This window comes from Carcharhinus amblyrhynchos, chromosome 25, assembly GCF_965287045.1.
Source record: "Carcharhinus amblyrhynchos chromosome 25, sCarAmb.v2.hapA, whole genome shotgun sequence".
Taxonomy (NCBI): Eukaryota; Metazoa; Chordata; class Chondrichthyes; order Carcharhiniformes; family Carcharhinidae; genus Carcharhinus; species Carcharhinus amblyrhynchos.
The window spans coordinates 8,152,985-8,177,069 of NC_137348.1; the positions used below are offsets into that span (position 1 = coordinate 8,152,985).

Genomic DNA, 24,085 nt, shown 5'->3' on the forward strand with positions numbered 1-24,085 from the left:
AAACTGGGGAAAGGCTGACTACAGCTGGATTAGGCATGATTTGAAGACTGTTGATTGGGAGAGGCTGTATGAGGGTGAATCCACATCTGGCATGTGGGATTCTTTTAAGAGCAGTTAATTGGAGTGCAGGACAAGCATGTGCATATACAAACGAAGGACAGCAAAGGCAGAATTCGGGAACTATTGATAATCGGGGAATTGCGAATCTGGTCAGTGCTGGGACCTCTGTTAATAACGTATATAAATGACTTGGAAGAAAACATAGCTGGTCTGATTAGCAAGTGTGTGAGTGATACTAAAATTGCTGGAGTTGCGGATAGTGATGAAGATTGTCAGAGAATACAGCAGAATATAGGTTGGAAAATTGGCTGGAGAAATAGTAGATGGAATTTAACTAGGACAAATGTGAGGTGATGCATTTTGGTAGAGCCAATTCATGTGGGAGCTATACAATAAATGGCAGAACTGTCAGGAGCATAAACAGATCTGGGAGTACAAGTCCACAGATCCTTAAAAGTGGCAGCACAAGTGGAAAAGGTGGTGAAGAAAGCAAATGGCATGCTTGCCTTCATCGGCCAAGGCATTGAGTATAAATCTGGCAAATTATGTTATGTAAAATGTTGGTTAGACCAATTCTGGTCACCACATTAATTAGTTGATGGGTTTTTGATAAGAGAGGGGATTAAGGGTTATGGGGAGAGGGTGGGAATGTGGAACTGAGCCACGACAGATCAGCCATGATCTTATTGAATGGCGGGGCAGGCTCGAAGGGCTAGTTGGCCTACTCCTGCTCCTATTTCTTATGTTCTTATTACCAAAAGGACGTGAAGGTTTTAGCGGGAGTACAGAAAAGATTTACCGGGATGTTGCTTGGTATGGAGGTCATTAGCTATGAGGACAGACTGAATAAACTGGGATTGTTCTCCCTAGAAAGACGGAGGCTGAGGAGCGACCTGATAGAAGTTTATAAAATTATGAGGGGCGCAGGTAAGGTGAACGGTTGGAAGCTTTTTCCCAGGGCAGAAATGACAATTACAAGGGGGCACAAGTTCAAGAAAAGGGTGAAAAAGTTCAATCGACATGTGCGGGGCAATTTTATTACACAAGGTGGTGGGGGCCTGGAATGCACTGCCGAATGAGGTGGTTAAATAGACAAGTTAATGACACTTAAGACTTATTTGGATAGACACGTGAACAGACGGGAAATAGAGGGACACAGGCAGTTGGTCTAGATGAGACAATGTGATTGGCGCAGGCTTGGTAGGCCAAAGGGCCCATTCCTGTGTTGTACTGACCTTTGTTCCACCCAGCTCACCCTCCCACCCAACTTTGCAACTCTGCAAATTGGAAATAATACATTTAGTCCCCTCTTCCAAATCACTAATATATAATGTGAACATTTGGAGTCCTAGTACAGATCCCTGCAGTACTTTACCAGTCACTGCCTGCCACATTCAGCATATTTTAGAACGGAGGTGAGGAGAAATTTCTTTACCCAGAGTATGGTGAATTGGTGGAATTCACTACCACGGTAAGCAGTTGTGACCAAATTATTGTGATTTCGAGAAGAAATTAAATATAGCTCTTGGGGCTAAATTAATCAAGGGATGTAGGAGGAAGGATTTGGATGCTGAATTTGATAATCAACCGTGATCAAAATGAATGGTGGTGCAGGCTTGAAGGGCCGAATAGCCTACTCCTGCACCATTTATATGAATTTGAACAATCAAGTTTTGAGATACTTGAAGCTGTACTTTGGCATATAAAGCCTAAACAATTCTATTTGCAGTGAATCTGTGTTTTTAGTGCAAATAAACCTAATGGCTTCAATAAAAGTAATTTACTAATCTGTTGTTTCTGCCTCTACAGAGTGCCCACATGGCTTTGATTGATGCACTAATGATGGCCTATACAGTAGAGATGATCAGCATTGAAAAGGTTGTGGTCTCTGTGAAGCGTTTTTCCACATTTAGTGCCTCAAAGGAATTACCATATGATCTGGAGGATGCCATGGTGTTCTGGATTAATAAGGTAAGTGTGTAAAACTGTGTCTTTTTTTAACATCAATGCATTGTTTCCTTCCCCTCCATGTGCAGTCCAGGCCAACTAAACCTTGATTCTGCAGCAGCACTTAAGCGCCACTCCAGAGGCTCCAGCACATCATCTAAGCTGTCAGTTCACTGCAGTAGTGAGCGCGTTCACATTGTTAATGGTTGCTGACTTTTGAAGTAGACATTGAGTTGAGACCATCAAGCCAGCCGCCTGATGTTCTTCTCTTGTCCTGGCTGATATTTATTCCTTAACGGATGCCACTAAAAACAAATAAACACTGCAGACACTGAAACAAAAGCAGAGTGGGTTGATTATTAGATAACCATCTGTGGAGAGAACAGGTCAGTAACTGTTCAAATGTGAATTCTTCATTAGACTGCAAGAAGAGTAGCAGTTTAAAAGATGTAAAACAAAGGATGGAGAGTTCTTTCTTCACAATCTTTCCCACTTCTCTTAAAGAATGAGCAAACTCCTCATTCCTCCTACCAAAACAAACCATCTCACACTTTGTATACTGAATTTCATTAGCTTTATGTTTGCTCACTTTTCGTATTTATTTATTAACTATACTCCAAAATTTGACATCATCTACAAATTTCAGAACCATTATTCAAATTTCTGACTCCAGATCATTTATATATACAGTAAGCAACAGAGGTCCCTGCATTGATTCCCTTTCCTTTTTTTTTACCTGAGAGAAACTTATTAACTCTTTTGCTCTGTTTTCTTTATGGTTGTTATCTTTCAATCCATTCTACTACCAGTTGCAAACTCTAGATACCTTGACCTCCATTATATGTCTCTTACATGACAATTTGTCAAATGTTTCCAGATGGTCATTTTTATTACATCCTCTCTATTGTGTTTTCCTTGTTATTCTTCAAAGCATTCAGTGAGTTGGACTTTCTGCTAGTTTGTTCTTTTTTTTGTGAAATCCGATTCTCTTCAATCCAGTTAATCACTACTTTCAGTTTTGCCAGTTGCTTTTCCTGTGGGGTTTTTTGGTTAATATTTTTCCCCAGTTTATCTTCCTCCCTGATTTGCTGTTAGCTATTTTCCAATCTGATCTTTCCACCATCTATTACACTAAATCATTATCTAAAACTTACTATGATAGGACCATGATTTCCATGCTTATTTTTTTAAAAAATGCTCCAGTTAATTGCCTGTTACAAGATCTTGCAGCACTTACTCCTTTAATGGACTCCTGCCATTTTGGGACATAACGAAGCCTTGTATGTACTGTTATATTTTTCCCTTATCCTGCTTGGTGGAGCTGAAAATTTCCTATGGCAATCAATGTTTTTAAAACTAATTTTGGTATATTTGGCCATCTATTCTCTCCTGCCCTTTTCATTGTTTTATGGTCCATTGCAAATGTGACCTATTCCCTTTCCAAATACCATTTAGCCTGCAATATTTAACTGCTAGTTGTGCTCCCTCTGCAGCCATTTTCTAGCATTTGTCTCACACTTATTCTTTTATTTCTAATTGTTGCCTTGCAGTGGCCCTTAATTGTGCTAAATGCAGTGGCACACTAGCAATTTGATATGCTTTATTTTTCATTTAATCAGATTTTTTTTAAATTGCTTGTTTCAATAGCCTTTCCTATTCCCTGAGATACTATTTACCTTTTATTGTACTTTTGAGCTTAGCTCTCATTACCTTTTTGTTTGGGCTACTACTGTATCCTTCTCCCATCAGCATTTTAAGCCTTTTCCATATTCTTTTTTATGTTTTCCCCTAGAGCCTTAGTCCTAGCCTGGTTCAATTGCACACAGGCTCAGTTATAATGCTTCTCCTCTCCCCAGTCTGATGCCAGTGTTCTTTGCATACCATACTTTCTGCTTCTCCATATATCAATTAGCACCGAGGCTCAAATAGTAATCCGGAAATTATCACTCTCATGGTTTTAATTTTTAACTTTGCTCCCAGCTCCTGATACTCCCTTACTACCTACTCATTTCTTATGCTGTTAAATTGTTCGAGGGACTTTGTGTGCAAATCGGCTGACACATTTCTTATATTACAACAGTAACCATTGAACTACTACATTGGCTACTTTGCAATGTTTAAAGAGGTGTAAGGTGCTGCATAAATGCATTCTTCTTTTTGGAAGCAAAAAAATTTCAAAATTTTAGATAAGACAATAGAATGCAAATCAGAAAAAGACAAGATCAAACTGCGGAGTGCTCTGCTCTGCTCTGACCACACCTAGAGCACTTTGCCTAGCTCCAGTCACCGAAGCGTCAGATTGAAGTACTGGAGATGATGTCGTTTTTCAATTTTCCAATGTTAAATATCCAGAAAGATGCTTCAATTTTGTGAAGTTTCTACCTTAGGAACTATCAAAAGCATGGCAACATCCTTGCATTTAATACTTATTATTTTTCTTGTGTTGCTATGTTACGTAAAGGTATAGTTATTCCCACATTTGCCTAGCAACATATACTGGTGACGTATTGCAATGTTTAGCAAACAGTAACGACAGTGAATCATCACGGAAGATTGTTGGTCAGCAACATAAATTGGCAAAAGACCAAATTGTTGATCAGCTGACTCAATAAAACCAATGATAAAAATGCATGATGACATTGATAAAAATGCATGATGGTGCTCGCGGGCACAACACGTAAAATACTTCTTGCTGTATGACATTCAGGTTCTTTGTTAAATTGGAAATAGTTGTTTTTCTGATTACAATGCTGTTATGTATCATAAGAGTTAATTTGGCGAGTTAATAATTCTGTTAGGATTACTTGCAGTCATATTTTGTCGACTCATAGAATTGATAAGTACATAATCTCAGGGCACACAAGCCAGATTAGTTAGCATTTTCCCTTGAGACACTGAATTAGTGAAACATTGTTGAAAATCTAATCTACTCAATTAAGGACAGTATCTAGTAGGTGATTGATTTGCTAAAAGCTCTGTTGTTTTGTGGTTGGCTATGATTTGGAATTACTTCCTTTTAGCTGTAAGTCAAGTGGCTCTGACAAGTGTTTGATGTCGATGCTGACTCAGCATTCTGAGGTTGTTGATCCTATTGTGCAATCAAAGCAAAAGGCCCAATGTTAGAACAATAATGGTGACTGTATGATTTAGTTGTAAGTATTCTGTGTTGCTTGCAGTATCCCCAGGAAAAATAAAGACTTATATTTATCTGACGCCTTGCTCAACCACAGTGTGCTAAGGTGCTTTGCAGCCAATTGATACTCTCGCAGTGTTGTAATTTAGGGAAACATACAGCAAGATCCCATGAACAGCAACGTGAGAATGACCAAGTAACTTGTTAGTGATTTAAAATGAGGGATAAATTTTGGCCAGGACAATAGGGATAGCGTCCCTGCTGTTCTTTGAGTTCACTTCACAAAGTCTGAGAGAGCAGGTGGTGTCTAATTTTAATGTCTCAACTGAAAGTTGGCACTTCTGACAGTACAGTATTGCCTTGGTAATGCACTGCAGTGTTAACCTAGATTTTTGTGCTCAAGTCTCTGGAGTAGACCTTGAATCACAACTCTTTTTACTCAGGTTACCAACTGAGCTTCATACAGATGTATCCCAGTGTCTTATTTTACAAATGTACAATCTCTTGCATTCCCACGTGTAATTTACGTTCAACTTCAGAATGGCCATTTGTGAATAATTAGGGTGCATTTTCTTATTGAGCAAAGTTCTAAGATTTGCTCCTTTTTAATGTACAAGTTACATTAACAAAAATGCTTGCTGGAAAATGTAAAAATAAATGAAAAGATGTTCTCAGTTTTAATGTCTCTTCAATCAGATGCTGGATTTATATATTAGAAATACAACTGTTGTTTTATTTCTTATTGCCTCCACTCTATCTATGATATGTTTGTCTACACCTATTCAAATCCATTTTGAGATGGATCGCTTTGCTGTCCTTTACCATTTCAGGTGAACTTAAAAATGAGAGAGATTACAGAAAAGGAACTTAAACTTAAACAGCAGATTGTGGAAAGTCCAAGTCACCAAAAGGTAAGTCTAATGAGTTTATCAAGTTGTCCTAAATCATGGGTTAGTAGTCACTAATTTCTAGGTTTACTATTGTTTGTTCAGGCTATTAAATGCATCTTTCCTCAAATTTCCATATTTATTAAAAGATATGTAGTCAAGCAATTAACTGTTAAGTGACATGTATTACTGTTTATATGTCATTTAGTATTTGATGAAAGTAAGACAATTGGCTGTGGTTTACAAAGTGTGTAATGAATTTCTCAGGTGAAAGATTGTAGGTGAAGTCTTCAACACACAACCACTTGGGTTTATCATTGAACCTGCACAGTCAGCAGCTTTAATAACAACTGAACGTTTCTGTTCCTGTTAATCTCCTATTTATTCAAACTCTGTTCTCTTTTAACTTTTCACTGCATTGACAGATGTGCTGCCTGTGCCAGAACTTCAATGGGGAAATAGGGGTTATTTGATACAGATTCTCTTCAATTCTGCTGTTCAGTTTTTGTCTAAAAGATCCATTCATGATTTATCAGAGTCTGTTTGTTCAGATATTCTAATGTGCAGTGCCACTCTGACCATCTGTGGAGTTGAGCGAGCCCTCTCAATCTTATGAGCCAGTGATCTCTTGTTACACACTGCACATTTGATGTGTTCTTTTGTGTGCCTCTTTTTAAATGATTAGTAGAGTTCATAAATCAGTGAAAGATTTGGTTACCCGTGTTATCTAGAAGTGTGGATTGTTTCCATATATGTAGTACAAATCATTTGGACGTTTGTTCTGCGAAGTTGCGATTGAACTGTATCATATTCAATTGCTAGTGATTTGTTTGTGTTAATTGAAAGCAATGTTACCAAACACATTCAACGGAAGCAGTTCAAGGCTAGGTACACCCATCATCATTTTCCATTTGGAGCAGCATCCAGTGACAGCTGAGATCCAAATTATGGATCTTCATGGGCGTAAAAGTATTGTAAGACCAAAGGATATAGGAGCAGAATTAGGCCACTCGGCCCATCGAGTCTGTTCTGCCATTCAGTCATGGCTGATGTTTTTCTCATCCCCATTCTCCTGCCTTTTCCCTTTAACCCCGATCCCCTTTTTAATCAAGAACCTATCTATCTCTGTCTTAAAGATACTGAATGACCTGGCCTCCACAGCCTTCTGTGGTAAAGAGTTCTACAGGTTCACCCCTCTGGCTGAAGAAATTCCTCCTCATCTCTGTTTTAAAGGTTCATCCCTTTAGCCTGAGGTTGTGCCCTCTGGTTCTGGTTTTCCCTCTCCACATCCACTCTATCCAGGCCTTACAGTATTCTGTAAGTTTTGATAAGATCCCCCCTTCATCTTTCTAAACTCCGAGTACAGACCCAGAGTCCTCAACTATTCCTCATACAACAGGCTCTTCTTTCCAGGGATCATTCTTGTGAACCTCCTCTGGACCCTTTACAAGGCCAGCACATCCTTCCTTAGTTATGGGGCCCAAAACTACTCACAATGCTCCAAATGTGCAAAAATGTCCACCTGAAAATAGATGGAGGAATTTTTAAACAGGTCAGGGAATATTTTGTTATTCTATTCTATTATTATTTTATTTTACTTAATCTTTTTAGCATTTTAATTACACATGAAAGTGATCTGGGACTAGAGCTGGAAGCTGCAAGTTAAAAAAGGGAGCTTGTGCAACTAAATCGGGAACAATTGGAGGTTACAGGGAGACACATTTATAAAATCTTGGGTTGGAAGTAAAGAGCCAATAATATTAAATGGGAAAATACCAGAATTGCTAGAGTAGGGAAAGGATGTTTGTAAACTTGAAAAGGACAACTGGTTGGGTGCAAGGCCACAAGTTGGAGACAACAATGGAGCTCATTTTAAAAGAAAAACCACAAACCTCATTAGAAAAGCAAGTTTTAGCGTGGGATTTAGAGACAAAAGACAGTGGAACAAGTGGGCAGACTGAAGTTGAAGAATGGACCAGGCTGCAGGCAGTGGGATGAAGAAATCTAGTAGTAAGTGGAAGTAATATCTTGAATGATTGCATGGCCTTTTTATTGAAAGAAAGAGAGCAGAGCAGTACAAAATGTTAGAATTACTTGTATTACAAATTGTTTCATTTGAAGACTACTTCCAAAGTGCACAAGCAAAGGTTTGGACGTGTGGCAGGTACAGGCTGCGGTGACATTGGCAGGAGGTTTTGATGTCCCCTAGTCCAAAGCAGCATCATGAATGATAAGTTTACATGTGTAAATGCCACCAGGTTCACAATGGGAAGTCATATGTTGTAACAAAAAGCACTTCTCAAAATCATGACATGGAAAGTCAGGTTGTGGAGAGGAAGTGTACACCGTATTTCAGTATGCAACTTATACAGAAGGTGAGGTTCCTGAGCAATTTCTTAAATTGTCATCTGAACTTCACCTGGTGTCCAATAGAAATGAGAATATTTTCTCATACAAGAATAAAAAGTGCTTTTTTTTGAAAAAAGGAATCTTGTTTAAGATGCACTCTATCTTTAAATCTTTTGAGTTTTTAAAAAATTCCCCCTCCAGATGTGGGCATCACTGACAAGGGTATCATTTCTTGCCCACCCCTAATTCCCCTCGAAGACATGGTGAGCCACCTCCTTGAATCGCTGCAGCCTGTATGTTATAGGTACCATATATACCAATAGTGTACCAGTTGGTACGTGAGGGGATTGGTTTTGCTCGGTTGGACAGCTGGTTATGATGCAGAGCAATGGCAACAGAGCAGGTTCAACTACTGAGGATGTTCATAAAGGCCTTGCTTTCTCAATCTTGCCCTTCATCTATGGTATGGTCACCCTCAGGTAAATCACCACCAGTCACAGCCTGTGGTCATCTGGATGCACCTGGGTGGCACAGTGGTTAGCACAGCTGCCTCACAGTGCCAGGGAACCAGGTTTGATTTCTGGTTTGGCTGACTGTATGTGTGGGGCCTGCATATTCTCCCTGTGTCTGCAAGGGTTTCCTCTCTGAGAGAAGTGCTGGTTAGGTGCATTGGCCATGCTAAATTCTCCCTCAATGTACCCGAACAGGCGCTAGAGTATGGTGACAAGGAGATTTTCACAGTAACTTCATTGCAGTGTTAATGTAAGCCTACTTGAGACACTAATCAATAAGCTTTAAACTATGGCCACTTTACCTTAAATCTGCCAGTATAAGACCTCAAACGTACCAAATGAGGTAAAATAGAACCTCCCCTCTATGTAACAGTCTTATTTTTAAAAACTTAGCTACAAAGAGACTTTTTTTTTGTTTGTTAGTTTAAATGAATTTCTAAATGGCTCTGATTTGAGCTTACTTTTAAAGGAGGCTGCATCATATTTTTATTTGATAGTGCCTAAGTGTAGTGATTTCTCATAAGAATTGAAGTCAATATTAAAAATCCTAAGTGAAATCTCCAGAGTGTCCTTGTAGCGTGTCCTTTGGTGCCATGAGTGCACCTTAGACTCAAGCTCTCCATGAGAGATCACTTTGGTAAGCAAGTGTCAGGCATTCTGTCTTAGTGACCAGCCCAACTCGGTTGTGATTGTCTCAGTGTAGTGTAGATTCTTGGTGTGCCAGCTTGGGTGAGCGCCCCAATGTCTGGTATTTTGTCTTGCCACCTGAGCTTCCAAAAGCAGTTCCAGGGGAAGTGGTTGAGCCTCTTGCAATGATGTTGGTACACAGTCCAAGTCTTGCATGCATAGAGCAGGGTAGACAGGACTATTGCTGTATGGGCTTTCAGTTTAGTAGGCAGACTTGTTCCTCGTCATTCCCAGACTATGTTCGAAGTCTACCAATGGCTATGCTTGCTTTAGCAACACTTGCAAATGCCTCGTTATTAACATAGACAGCTCAAGAGAAGAGCATACTGTTACAAAAAGTGAACTTATCCACTGCTGCAAAGTTCTGGTCATGAACTGAAACCTTGGGCTCAAGATAGGTTTTTTGAACAGGCTGATTCATTACTTCAATTTTCTTTTGATGCTTGACATTGTCATACAGATTGGGAAACAAGCCCATGCTACATTGCATGTCCAGCGGTGAACCGGTACAATCATTGGCAAACAGGAAATCATGAAGTGTGTGTCCGGAGACCTTGGTCTTTGTCGTGCTCCTTTAGTGGGTACTGAATCTCATGATGGAGGTGAAGTCCAGCTCTCACTGTAAATTATCTGCAAAGATAAATTCAAATATGTGTGTTGAAGACTCTCCTGAAAGGAATTAAGATGACAGTCCGGTCAGCAGGCTTTGATTTTTGAGTAATAATTCTTTTGCTGATTTAATGGAGATTTGTATGGTCACAATATGGGCAGATTATCATATGTCCACATCAGAATGCAAACAGGGATAGTTGTTGTCCTGTTCTAATCTATCTTTTGTAAGATTAACAATCGGCAATGGCCACGTTTACTTGCAATCTAAATGGAATCATATTTTAATTTGGGGAACACGTTCTTGGTCGACAGCGTGCTGCATCAGTCCAGGCTGGCAAGGCTTTGGAATCTGCGTGGTAAGATGAGCCAAGAAATCTGAAAGAGAAAACAAAATGTTGGAAATACACAGCCAGCCAGCAGCATTATTAAAAGAAAAAGGCATGTTATGACAATTCAGCTGTAAACTCTTTGTCAGTTTGGAAATGTCATAGCCTGTTTTCTTTTGTTCCCTGTGGACTACCTGATTTGTACCATATTATTTGTTTCATCTGTCCAAAACTCTGGAAGGGTTGTCTTGGATGACACCACCTTCCCCAGCAAAGCAGGGATGGGGAGGTCAGATTGTAGTATCTCCATCTGTTCTGGGTGAGGTCAGCAAATCTGCAGCATTTAGTGCATTTTGACATTTTTCTTGATGGGGAAAAATGTACCTTAACTTTCAGCTTATACAGATCTTTTTCCAGTAATTTGTATTTTGTTTCATTCTAAGAGGTTTTTTCAGTTAATTTGGCCTCTGCAATCTTGTGGAAATTCTCCCAAATTGACAAAAAAATTGCATTCCCAAACAGCATTGACTTGAATATACATTTGAAGCTACAGTTTGGTCGATTGTGAATATTTCCCAAAAGTTTGGAGTAATCTGAAAAATTGGAAGGGGAAGGAAATATCCTAAACTGCCAAATTCTGCTGTGAACTTGTTGAGTGGTTTCTTGGAGTGATTGGATGCAGCTCTCCCTCTGATATCCCCTTGCCCTCACCACATGGAGTGGCACATTACCCCTCCTTTTTATTGCTTCACAAAACATGAGAGGAATGAAGAGCGATTGTTTGGAGGATGAAGAGAATGAACCTGCACTATTCCACTTTGTGTAGCTTTGGTACCCTTTGCTATGTTGGTATATTTCTAACACCATAGTGCATATTTAACACAAAAGATACAATGTCGGTGAATATAATCACACTCTTCCGTTTGCTCAAACCCAAATGTTTGAATGTTGTCTAAATCAAAGCTAGGTTCCACAAGGAATTAATGAATTTGCATAATTAAGTGATAGCATCAACCCAGAAGGAAATAAGTTTTCTCAAAGAATGCTGCTCAAACTTTGATATAGCAGTCTTTTTATACAATAGTATAGAAAGGTTTTAGTTTAGTGTTCATCCTAAATGCTGTTCTTGCCATTTTCCAGATGATTTTAATTGTGTTTTTCTAATTTGGTCACTCCAAACTGTTACAGTAAGCTTGTATTTAAAATAATTAAAGGCATTGTATATGGCATATAGCATTATACTGGATCTTCGAACCATTGTCCTTCCTTCTCCCCTCTCTTTCACATTCCTCCCCACTGATCCTCTCTCCAATCAAAGGGTTTTACTTAAAACTTAGAGAAATATGAGAGCAACAAAATAGAACATTTAATTAAGCAAAGCCTGTTGATGATTTTGTTTCCTTCCTTAAATTTAAAGGAAATTATTCTGTCAAAAATAGAATTGTGTTTTTTATCCCTAATTAGTGTGTTTAAGAATTTTATACATGCTGATCTCTGGTCTGTTGCTCTAACAAGCTTTGCTCCATGTCCTTTTGATGCTTAAATTCTAACTCCTTTCCCTGCTTTTTGGGCAGTCTCCTTCAAAATGGTATTGGAAACTGGTGCCCGTAAGTGAGCTACTAACCGTCTATTTCTACTTCAGTCATTTTTCATTCTTCTGATTTTAACATAACAGCAATAAAGAGCAAAACATTTTTCTTTACATCTGAGGACCATATTTCTAATTACACTTATTTCTAGAAAGCCTATTTTAAGACTCGTGAATTATGTAGAAGAATCTGATTTAAAAAAAAACTGCAAACACCAATGAATTGTTGGAGCTGTTGGCCTCACTATCCTTATCGTGAAATTGAGGCCTTTAATGTACTTTGCCATTTGTTAACAATGGGCATTTATCACAGGATGGGCTTCGTGTTACACTGTTAAGACTGGTTTCATTGATTGAAGAAGATGGATTGTTGTTTATTGCTGAAAATATTAGGACATCAGCGAACATCAGCTTTCAGAAATGATGGCTTGAGAAATTCAGAGTTCTTTATATGTATTCTGCACTTGGGGAATGCACATTTTATGTGTTGAATGTGTCTAAGAACAGTACGTGTAGTTTCAAACTGATAGCTGAGAATACTGAATTAAAAGAGGGCATTGTGAATCAACTGCAGTGTTCAGTAGAACCTTTGCCATGTGTGTTTTCACACTTCGGTCACTGAATGCTATTGTGCGTTATCAGGCAATTTCATTGGAATGTGCATGTGCTTAAATCCCCTTATTCTGCAGAATGTCTTTCCATCATTTTTTGTTGTGGGCATGGGACTTTATTTCAGCAAGAAACCCAGGCCTGTCAAAAATCTTCATAATTAATCCAAATAAAAGTACAACACCATTCCTGATATCAAAAATTGGGTAGTTATTGTGAAATATAAAATAAGACTGTGCAAACCATTTGCTGCTGCCTTTGTTCATAAGCCTGCTGCTTAACTGTAATATTTTGTCAAATAAAGCTGTTGATCTGATAACTATTTTTACAAAATAGTAAAAATGATATTTATTTGAATATAATATATTAAAACTGTGATCAGTGACCTCCAAACCTGAAGATCAATATAAACGTATTTTTCTCTTTACCTTTTCCACCTGACCTCTGTTTATTGCATTATAAATCTGTGTCCCCTTTCTACATCTCCTTATACAAATACTCTAAGTTTGGGCAAAGCTTGAGGTCTTTTGACATTCCCTTTCCAAAGCTTACTGTTTTCCGCATGCCTTTGTGTTTCTCATGGTCTTTCCTGCCTTCTGTTTATAATTCTGTGATGTAAAGCATGCCATAGCCCACTGCATACTTGAACCAGAGGAATATGCTTGGGTGGTACAGTATAATTCTTCACTCCATAAAATACAAGACGCATATTTTTAAATGAAACATCTGGCTTTAAAATCCTAAATTTTGTGGTTTCTGCAATAGCTGTGGTAAAGTACTTTCAATATATAACTGGCTAGTGTTTCTGAGATCTTTATATCACTGAAAATTAATGCATGCTTTATATAATTTCCAAAAGACTGGAATAATCATGTCATTTTTTTAAGAGCCATTTTCAGGTGATATCTCCTTTGTGCTTATACCTTAAATATCTTAAATAGGTCTGGTTGCATTAGTATCCATTATTGAAGCCTTGATTTATCGCAATGGGTTTAAAATAATTACATTTTTCACTGGTACTCTATTGTCACATCATTGTCTTTTATCCAAGAGCAGCGAGCTATGTTGGTGCAGGCATTTAGAATTTATCCTCGGTGTCATTTTTAATGGATCGTTACAAGGCTGAAAGCAAGATTTAAAACAGATGCAAATAAGAGAGGCATTAATTTATTTATCTAAAGAAAGTCTTGCTCAGCTGGTCACACATTTATAAGGATTTGGTAGCAATAGCACTTTAACTTTGCCCTTTCAGAAGCGTTGATTTAACTTTGACTGAAATTATCCCTACGTGCAATTTAAAAACAGATGATCTGTGAGTCAATTTACCGAGCTTGACAAATCCAATTGCCTGGCATTGATTCTTGCAATTTGTTGATGTACCCTGTGGCATTCTAACTAACCAATAGTCACACCAACCACAGATTCCAACCTTAAATCGCACATAATCAATAGTGGTTAATTAGAAACTCATATAATTATTTGGAACGCTGGGCTCAAACTCAAGTTTAATCATGAAATTATATGCCTTTGAAAATAGCTGCACAGAATTCTATTTTCTTTGAAGTATGGACACAAAGCAGATTGGTACTGTAGTGTCTCCATAGCTCCATGATGCTAGTAGAGATAAATTAATATGTATTTTTCACATAATGCTAGCAGTGAAGCAGACTTGGTTAACAATACCTCATGGATATGTTAATTATTCACACTTGCCTCCAGACTAAAGACTGACAATGTTGGCATTTGCTGCTTGAATGAAATTTCATGAAAAATTGTGAAAATATAATATAACAAATGATGACAAAACTCCCTCTTTGGAATTTGGTGCAGTGGTATCCATTACAAAAAAAAATCTGTTCCCCCTTACTTGGTTTGAACAAATGTTACTGTGCATTGCTTTTGTTTTGAGTAAATATGACCTTTTTTAATTTGGTATTTGGATGATCAATTCTCCTTTCTTTGATTTGATTTATTATTGTCAATAATAAATTAGGATACAGTGCAAAGTATTGTTACTTGCGTGCTACACAAACAGAACATACCGCTTATAGAGTACATGGGGAGAAGGAAAGCAAAGAGTGCAGATCATCATGTTACAGTCATAGCTAGGGTGTAAAGAAAGGTCAACATAATATTTGGTAGGTCCATTCAAAAGTGTGATGGCAGCAGGGAAGAAGCTGTTCTTGAGTCGGTTGGTGCATGACATCAGACTTCTGTATCTTTCTCCCGGCCGAAGAAAGCACGTGCAGGGGGTGTGAGGTATTTCAGTATGCTGGCTGCTTTTCTGAGACAGCGAGATGTGTAGATGGAGTCAATGGATGGGAGGCTGGTTTGTGTGATAGATTGGGCTACTTTCATAACCTTTAGTAGTTTCTTGCTGTCTTGGTCAGAGTAGGAGTCATATTGAGCTGTGATACAGCTTTAAAGGATGCTTTCAATGATCTATCAGTAAAATTAGTTGTAGCATTCATGCTGAATTTCCTTTAGCCTCTGTGGACATTTAGAGTCCTGTCATTGGAGTTGCAGAGGGAAGAGAACTAATAGAACCACTTTTCTGCTTCTATGCATTCCTCTATGTCAATAACATATAACATCACTGCTCTTTCTAATTAGGGGATGTAATTAACATGATTTATCAATAAAGTTGGCTTAGTGCAAAATAGCTTACCTTGATTCTGAATAGTTCATTTTAAATGAATTATTTTTGAAGGGCCGGTGTGGTTACATAGACAAAAGTCATATCCAATTTGTTCTCAGCTGGATCCTACAAGCATTAAGTAAGAGAGCCTCTTCAGTTATTAAGGGCAGAATATTGGCCAGGGTCCGGTGTGAACTCCTTGTCCCTCAGTGTCAAACTTTTTTTTTACGTTCACCTGAAATGGGTCTCCTTTTAATCTCTCTGAAAGATGATGCCAACAGCAAAATAGCTGTCCCTAGTGAAAATTCAGTCTAGACTATATTCCCTCATCCTGGAGTGAAGCTTGGACCCATGCCTTGCTGATTTTGAGACAAAAGTACATTAGTGTACCAAGCACAAGTGGACATTAGACTTACACTCTTTATAAAGGGAAGTGTAGAATGTTTAGCAGGTAGTTTGGGAAATTTGGTCATATCAGGTTAGCAAACAATAAGTAAGGAATTAAACTTGTACAAAAGAACATGATCTGCCAGCCCCCCCCCCCCTCACTTCTGCATTAAGGCTGTTTATGGCATATTATTAAATTAGTGAATCAGATTGCCACTAATAAGCTATAAATCTCCTATTGAGATGTCAGGGTAAACAAATATTCCAAAAACTGTGGGTGTATGCTTCAAATTCAAAAATATATGTTGGGTTGGCAATGTTGATATAAATAAACTGGTCTGATGTATTTTGTGGGAAGCAGGGTGAGGAAGAGATTCTAATTTAGCCAGACTGAGTCATGCCCTTACTGATGAAGTCATTAGCAAAAAAGTGATCCTGCCAGCACCATTGGGATTGAAACATAGTTGCTGGTAGTTTGTACTTAAAACTGTAATTTTTCTTTAAAGACATTCCTGGAATTATTTTATTGAAGGTTCTTTTTAAAAATTAATGTTTCTGATTCCTGACTAAAGCACTGTTGAATATTTCTATGTAGGGAAAATACAGCATATTGGAATCAAAACAAGTTAACTTTCTGCTTTCCTCATTGCATTTTTCAGGAATCTGCTGTGGTGCTTAGCTGTTAGTTTCCTGAAATTTCATAATTATGCAAAAATGTACAAAATTAGATCCAAGCTAACTTGTAAGAAAGTTGGACTATATATTCCATGTTCTGGAGAGGCCTGTTATCACAGAAATCATAGAAACCCTTCGGTACAGAAAGAGGCCATTAGGCCCATTGAGTCTGCACTGATCACAATCCCACTCAGGCCCTACTCTGATATCCTTACATATTTATCCACTAATCCCTCTGTCCTACCCATCTTCAGACACTAAAGGCATTTTTTAACGTGGCCAATCAACCTAACCCACACATCTTTGGACTGTGGGAGGAAGCCGGAGCACCCGGAGGAAACCTACGCAGACAGGAGGAGAATGTGCAAACTCCACACAGACAGTGACCTGAGCCAGGAATCAAACCCAGGTCCCTGGAGCTGTGAAGCAGCAGTAAGAACATAAGAAATAGGAGCAGGAGTAGGCCATCTAGCCCTTCGAGCCTGCCCCGCCATTCAATAAGATCATGGCGAATATGAAATGGATCAGTTCCACTTTCCCACTTTCTCCCCATAACCCTTAATTCCCTTGTCTATCAAAAACCTATCTACCCGTGCCTTAAATATATTTAGCGAGGTAGCCTCCACCACTTCAACGGGCAGAGAATTCCAGAGATTCACCACCCTTTGAGTGAAGAAGTTCCTCCTCAACTCTGATCTAAACCGCGCCCCCCCCCCCTTATCTTGAGGCTGTGCCCTCTAGTCCTGCTATCCTTTCTAAGCAGGAAGAATCTCTCTACCTCTACCCTATCCATTCCCTTCATTATCTTATATGTCTCTATAAGATCCCCCCTCATCCTTCTAAACTCTAATGAGTACAGACCTAGTCTATTTAGTCTCTCTTCATAGTCTAACCCCCTCATCTCCGGTATCAGCCTAGTGAACCTCCTCTGCACTCCCTCTGCCAATATATCCTTGTGCAAGTGCGGCGATCAAAACTGCATACAATACTCCAGCTGTGGCCTCACCAGTACCCTGTACAGTTGCAGCAAGACCTCCCTACTTTTATATTCTATCCCCCTCGCTATAAAGGTCAACATTCCATTCGCTGCCTTGACCACCTGCACCTGCAGACTGAGTTTTTGCGACTTGTGCTCAAGGACCCCCAGGGCCCTCTGCACCGTAGTGTGCTGCAGCTTTTCGCCTTTTAAATAATAATCCCTCCTATTATTTCTGCCGAAGTGGATAACCTCACACTTGCTAACATTGTACTCCATCTGCCAGGTCCTCGCCCACTCAGTCGGCCTATCCCGATCTCTCTGCAGACTTTCCACACCCTCCACACAATTTGCTTTTCCACTCATCTTCATGTCATCAGCAAATTTCGTCACCCTACACTCAGCCCCCTCCTCCAGATCATCTATATAAATGGTAAATAGTTGAGGCCCCAGCACCAATGCCTGCGGCACTCCACTAGTCACCAACCGCCAACCAGAATAGCACCCATTGATACCAACTCTGCTTCCTATTAGATAGCCAATCCTCTATCCACGCTAACACCTTACCCCCAACTCCGTGCACCCTAACCTTCTGTAGCAACCTTTTATGAGGCACCTTATCAAACGCCTTTTGAAAATCTAAAAACACCACATCCACCGGTTCCCCTCTGTCTACCGCACTAGTCACACCCTCATAGAAATCCAATAAATTCTTCAAACACAACTTCCCCTTAACGAATCTGTGCTGCGTCTGCTCTATCAAACCATTCTTTTCTAGGTGCCTCGCTATTTCTTCTTTGACGGATTCTAGCATTTTTCCAACAACAGACATTAAACTAACCGGCCTATAATTCCCTGCCTTTTGTCTGCTACCTTTTTTAAACAGCAGCGTAATATTAGCCATTTTCCAATCCTCCGGCACTTCCCCGGAATCCAGCGAATTTTGATAAATAATTACTAAGGCATCCACTATCACCTCTGCCATTTCTTTCAGAACCCTGGGATGCATTCCATCTGGTCCTGGGGACTTGTCCACCTTCAGTCCCATTAGTCTATCAAGCACTACCTCTTTAGTGACAGTAATCGCATTCAGAACCTCAACTCCTACCATCCTTCTATCTTTAAGATCTGGCAAACTATTTGTGTCCTCCTCCATGAAGACCGAGGCAAAAAACTTATTTAAAGCCTCAGCCATTTCCTCATCTCCCACTGCTAAATCCCCCCGCCCCCATCCTCTAAGGGTCCAGCATTCACTCTAGCCAGCCTTCTCTTCTTTAAATACTTGTAAAAACTTTTACTGTCCTTTTTTATATTTAGAGCTAGTTTAGCTTCATAGTCTATCTTTCCTTTCTTTATCACCTTCTTAGTCATTCTTTGTTGATTTTTAAATTGTTCCCAATCTTCTAATTGCCCACTACTTTTAGCCACTCCGAACGCATCAGCTTTTAATTTAATACTCTCCTTTATTTCCTTAGATAACCACGGCTGGTTATCCCTTCTCCTACATTCCTTTTTCCCATCGGAATATATTTCTGCCGAGTACCGAAAAAGATCTCCTTAAAAATCCTCCACTGTTCCTCAGCTGTCCTACCAACCAATCTGCGCCCCCAATCTACATTCGCCAATTCCGCTCTCATCCTATCGTACTCCCCTCTGTTCAGAGGACACACGTTCGGGACCCTACTTTCTCATCCTCCATCTGCATCAAAAATTCAACCATACTATGATCACTCGTCCCAAGAGGATCCCTAATTCTACCTGCCTCGTTACACAGCACCAGATCTAAGATAGCTCGCTCCCTCGTAGGTTCCATCACATACTGTTCAAGGAAACTATCCCGACAGCATTCCAAGAACTCTTCCTCAAGCCCACCGCATCCGACTTGGGTCATCCAATCAATATGCAGATTAAAATCCTCCGTAATTATTGCCGTTCCGTTTCTGCACGCATCATTTATTTGCTTGTTTATAGCAGCGCTAACCACTGTGCTACCGTGCTGCCCCATTGTTGACATGCAGCATTTTTGAGAGTGATTTGTTTTTGTTATGCAGCTTCGAGTATGTTCGCCTATATAATCTCTGGCATATCTTGAGTATTAAGCAATCCATTGGATAGGCATTAGTTCTGAAAAAGCTTCGGGCTGGGGAAAAGAAATCTTAAATAATATCAGCTGGACTTTGCTATAAAGAGGGATTGAATACAGTACCACCCAAGTTAAAGCATTAATGTATAGTCACCAGTTCTCTCCCTTTTTTAAACTTATCTTTATTTTGTGTCAGGTGCGTTATCGACGAGATCATCCCTTGAACAAGCAATTGCCATTTTTTCCTTTAATGGAGGATTTAATGAGAGATGTGTGCGATGGCTGTTCACTTCTTGCAGTTATTCACTACTACTGTCCAGAGCTCATGAAATTAGAAGGTATTTATGTTTAGAAATATGCAGTATACTTAATTTAGATATGCTTTTTCTGGTTGCTCCACAGTGTAGTTTTACCATCCAATTTCATTCTTTACTTCATCAATACTTAGTATTTATGTATTTTGTAATTTAATGCCTTCTTTATGCATCTATCTTTCTGTATGATAGGGTGCACGTTCAGGGCTGGAAGCTTCTGCAGAGAGGTGTGCATGTTCAAGTTCTCACTTGTTATGACTCCACATTTATTTTGTATAAAACTGCTGGTTCCAGTGCATCTGTTTGTATAGCATAGCTCATTTTATATCTACATTTTAAAAAAATAAATTTTTATGTTTGTTTTGGCTGGTCTGTCTAAGAGTAGTATGTTTGCATCCTGACTAAGGGTTGCAGAGCTAAGTGATGTAGTAAAGAGACAAAGATTGATGAAAGAAAATTTGATTAAGTGATAATTTGAAATATCTTAAGTCGTTAAAAATTAAAAAATACTTCTGTCCCCATAACTTGCCCTTGGTGGCTCAAGCAACAGAAGTTATCAATTTAACATAGCTTGCCTTTAGAAATAATAATTACAAGTTACTTACATTCTAAATAATGGCCAACTGTAATTGTTTAAAACTGAGAAGGTGATGTGAGTCTTAGAAGAGATGGACAACATTTAGGAATCATTCATTGTCACTTACTTATTGTCACTTTGCAAGCTGTATCTGGGACACCAGAGCATACTGGGCGGCATGGTAGCACAGTGGTTAGCACTGCTTCCTCACAGCGCTGGGGATCTGGGTTCGGTTCCTGGCTTGGGTCACTGTCTGTGTGGAGTTTGCACGTTCTCCCCATGTCTGCTTGGGTTTCCTCCAGATGATCCAGTTTCCTCCCATATCTAATAATGTGTGGGTTAGGCTGATTGGCCACGCTAAATTGACTCTTAGAGTCGGGGGGACTAGTTTGGGTAAATGCATGGGGTTGTGGAGATAGGTGCTGGATGGGATTGTGGTCTGTGCATATTTGATGGGCTGAATGGCCACCTTCTGCACTGTAGATTCTATGATTCTATGAAAATTGTGGCAAAATTTAGCAACCAGATATATATGAAAATCTATTAATTGGTGATTTTTTTTGGCTGTGGGGTCTAAAAATGAATGTAAATGTAAACCTATTCCTAAGACGATAATGGTCTCCAAGATTTTTGTAGAATATGCAGTACTTTTTCTACAGTGTCCTAAATTGTGAATTTCCATCTGATACCTTTATATGAAAAGTTCATAATGTACTGTGTGTGGAAAAGCTTCAAGTGAAAGAATTTAGGTAAACATTGCTTCAGGCCACTAAATCTTTCTAAGCATGCAAATCACTTTATTTTATCTTCGATCCCAACATTTCCATGTGTGAAATTCCCAAAAGGGATTCACTTTCTCTGCCCCTTTGAGCCAGTTTACACCTTTCAAATGACAAAAAAAATTTTTATTAATATACAACAGCAACAACACTTCAGTAAGAGAACAAGTATTGAAAGAAAATAGAATGCGAATTACCCAAACAGGAATCTGAAAACTCCACACGCACTGTGGGCTATACTTACAGTTAAGTTATATTTTTGATTAACAAGGGAGTTGAGGGTTATGAGGTGCAGACAGGAAAGTGGAGCTGAGTCCATGGTCAGACCAGGCAAGATCTTGGTGAAAGGAGGCTCCTTGAGCCAAATGACCAAATGTTGTCACATTCTTGTGGGTACGGTGCAACTTGTTTGAAGAGAAATGTCTTAGAAGAGCAGTGACGTATTTATTTTCATCAAGGGCCCATTGCACTTTTAATTTTAAAAAATCTTGACTTTAAGTTGGTAGAATATTAATGACTTTTGGTAAACTATGGTTTAAAAGGAATTTTTGTTTAGATGTTCACCTGGTCTTGTTTCTTAAGGTTAAATAAATCTTGTCTTTAAGTTGACTGCTTTAAATGGGGTTCTGTCTCGTTTGTTTTTCTTTGCAGACATTTGTTTGAAGGAAGTGACTTCAATTGCAGACAGCTTATATAACATTCAGCTGCTGATAGATTTTTCACACCATTATCTGAACAGAAGTTTCTATCTCACACTGGAAGATATGTTGTACAGTCCTTTAGTGCTGAAGGTAAGATCTAATTAAGAGTTCTCATTTCTTTAAAGTAACATGATTGTATCTATACTCATGGAGGTGGTACATTCAGCATTAGGTACTCCTTTTCCACCTCAGGAAAATCTTTTTTTTGTGATGGGGGCACTGATAAGGCTGCATTGTTATTGTATATCCTTAGTTGCCCCAAGAGGCTGATGATGGAGTTTTTTGAATCACTGCAGTTTTTATGGTGTTAGTTCTTCTGCAACGATGTACGGTACTTTTGCCCACGAAACGACGCGAGAACAACAGCAGTATATATTCAAGCCAGATTAGTGTGCAACTTGAAGGGGAACTTGAATGTGGTAGTGTTCCTGTGATTTTGCCATTCTTGTTCTTGTCCGTGGTAGAGGTCACAATGCATAGATATGCTGTTGAAGGAGGCTTGGTAGGTTACTGCAGTACATCCCTTTGCCATCGTTTATTATCAGTGGAGGAGATGGATACTGAATCCAGTGAAAAGCTGTTGATCAAGGGAGCTGCTCTGTCCTGAATGTTGTGCAGCTTCTTGTGTTGTATGTAGCTGCTGCTGTCCGGGTGGAGGGTCAGGAGTGATCAGTTTGTGCTCGAGTCCTTATGCTGTCTCTTCCCACCCCTTATAGCCTCAGTGATGTAAAGTGATCTTTTCCCATTAATTCTAATTGCATTCTGTGGAATACAATGAAGCAATATATCTTTGTAGAACATAGCTTTCTTTCTGTTTCAGCCTAATGTTATGGTGTTCATTGCTGAGCTATTCTGGTGGTTTGAAGTTGTGAAGCCTGACTTTGTGCAACCAAGAGAAGTTCAAGAAATCAAAGATGGTAAGTTTCTGAAGTTTTATAAAAAGCGGGATAAAGGGCTATTGGGAAGAGGCAGGGAAGTGGAGGTGGGATGAGATGGAAATCAACCATGACCATGTAGAATGGTGGTGCACGCTCGAAGGGCTAAATTGCTTCCCCTCTCTCTCTCTCTCTCTCTCTCTCTCTCTCTCTCTTTCTCCTCCCCCCACCCCTTGCATTTTTGAAGAGTTTCTTCTGAAGAAACTTTGAATAACATGTATAATTTACGTTCTTTAATGTGACAATTTAGACTGTCATTTTCTTGAGACCACCTGCCATTTTGTGTGCTCAGTTTTTGGCCTAACCAAATTTCTTTTGTTTTCTTTGGTCTGGATGGAAAATGCGTTCAAGCTTCAATGTCTGAGTAACTCGCATATTGTCATAATGAAAATCTTTCAAAAGTGACCACAAACTTTTGGATTGCAACCTAATTACAAATGGAAGAAGTTCCCAAGTATAACTAATGTTTTATCTTCAATGTTAATTCAGCTAAAACACTCCTGCAGCAGAAGAGTTCTCGCCCACCTCTTCCGATTTCCAACGCAACAAAGCGGAGCTTTATGGTCAGCCCAGCCAATGGTCCAGGTGATATGTCAACACCTGTTCCACAGAGTAGCCCAGAGATTGCAACCAGGTATTGCCTGCATCCTGAAGAGTTTGTGTAAGTCTGTCTCTGTCAGTCCTCACCCTGGCATGTCCTCCAGCAGTTTTGGTTTCCAACTTGGGTTCAGTGTTACGTAGAATCATACATGTGGTGTGTAATTTTGTCCATTTTACTTTTCTGTGCTGCTAATCATATCTGGACTTACTTAACAGTTTTGTGATTTGTAGCATTTGATTGAAAAACTTGTCAGTTGTTATGACAACTGGAATGATTTACTGTTTCCATCTTGCTTCAAACCTGTCTATTTATGTTTGTGCTGAACATCTTTTAAATGAAAAATTGATCCTTTTTGTTCTTTTTGTATAGCAAAGGAAGCCCTGCCTTCAGTCCATCCCATCCGCTATTGCCTTTAAGACAGAGGCAGTATAAATGTCCTCTATCCAATGAGGACAGCACAGGTAAGATGGTTGCACAGTATTCAAGGTGGAGAATGAATAATGAAAATAAATAGATGAATTTTAGAAATGCTAGGCTTTCTTTGAGGTTTGAGGGAGATGGGAAATAGCACACAGAGGGAATCTAATAACAGTTCAATTGGAATAATAAGGTACTTTTTGGAGTATCAGCGAACAATTTTGTAATTGCTTTAATGGTATATTGTAAATTATTTGTTTGCTTTTACCAATGTTTACAGGCACTTGGAGCT

At 39.2% G+C, this 24,085-nt stretch overlaps 1 protein-coding gene across 3 annotated transcripts in view; it reads left to right on the forward strand.

Moving 5' to 3' along the window:
• camsap1b (calmodulin regulated spectrin-associated protein 1b) overlaps positions 1 to 24,085 on the forward strand; it is a 109,212-nt gene that overhangs the window by 54,542 nt on the left and 30,585 nt on the right. Inside the window, exons 3-10 of one of the 3 annotated variants that reach the window (XM_080212379.1) lie at positions 1,870 to 2,031; positions 5,971 to 6,051; positions 12,088 to 12,120; positions 19,666 to 19,807; positions 21,791 to 21,930; positions 22,661 to 22,757; positions 23,265 to 23,436; positions 23,746 to 23,837. In XM_080212379.1, the coding sequence (XP_080068505.1) occupies positions 1,870 to 2,031; positions 5,971 to 6,051; positions 12,088 to 12,120; positions 19,666 to 19,807; positions 21,791 to 21,930; positions 22,661 to 22,757; positions 23,265 to 23,436; positions 23,746 to 23,837 (919 nt within the window). The remainder of the gene's footprint in view (positions 1 to 1,869; positions 2,032 to 5,970; positions 6,052 to 12,087; positions 12,121 to 19,665; positions 19,808 to 21,790; positions 21,931 to 22,660; positions 22,758 to 23,264; positions 23,437 to 23,745; positions 23,838 to 24,085) is intronic. The other 2 variants (XM_080212380.1, XM_080212381.1) reach the window with 2 other exon arrangements.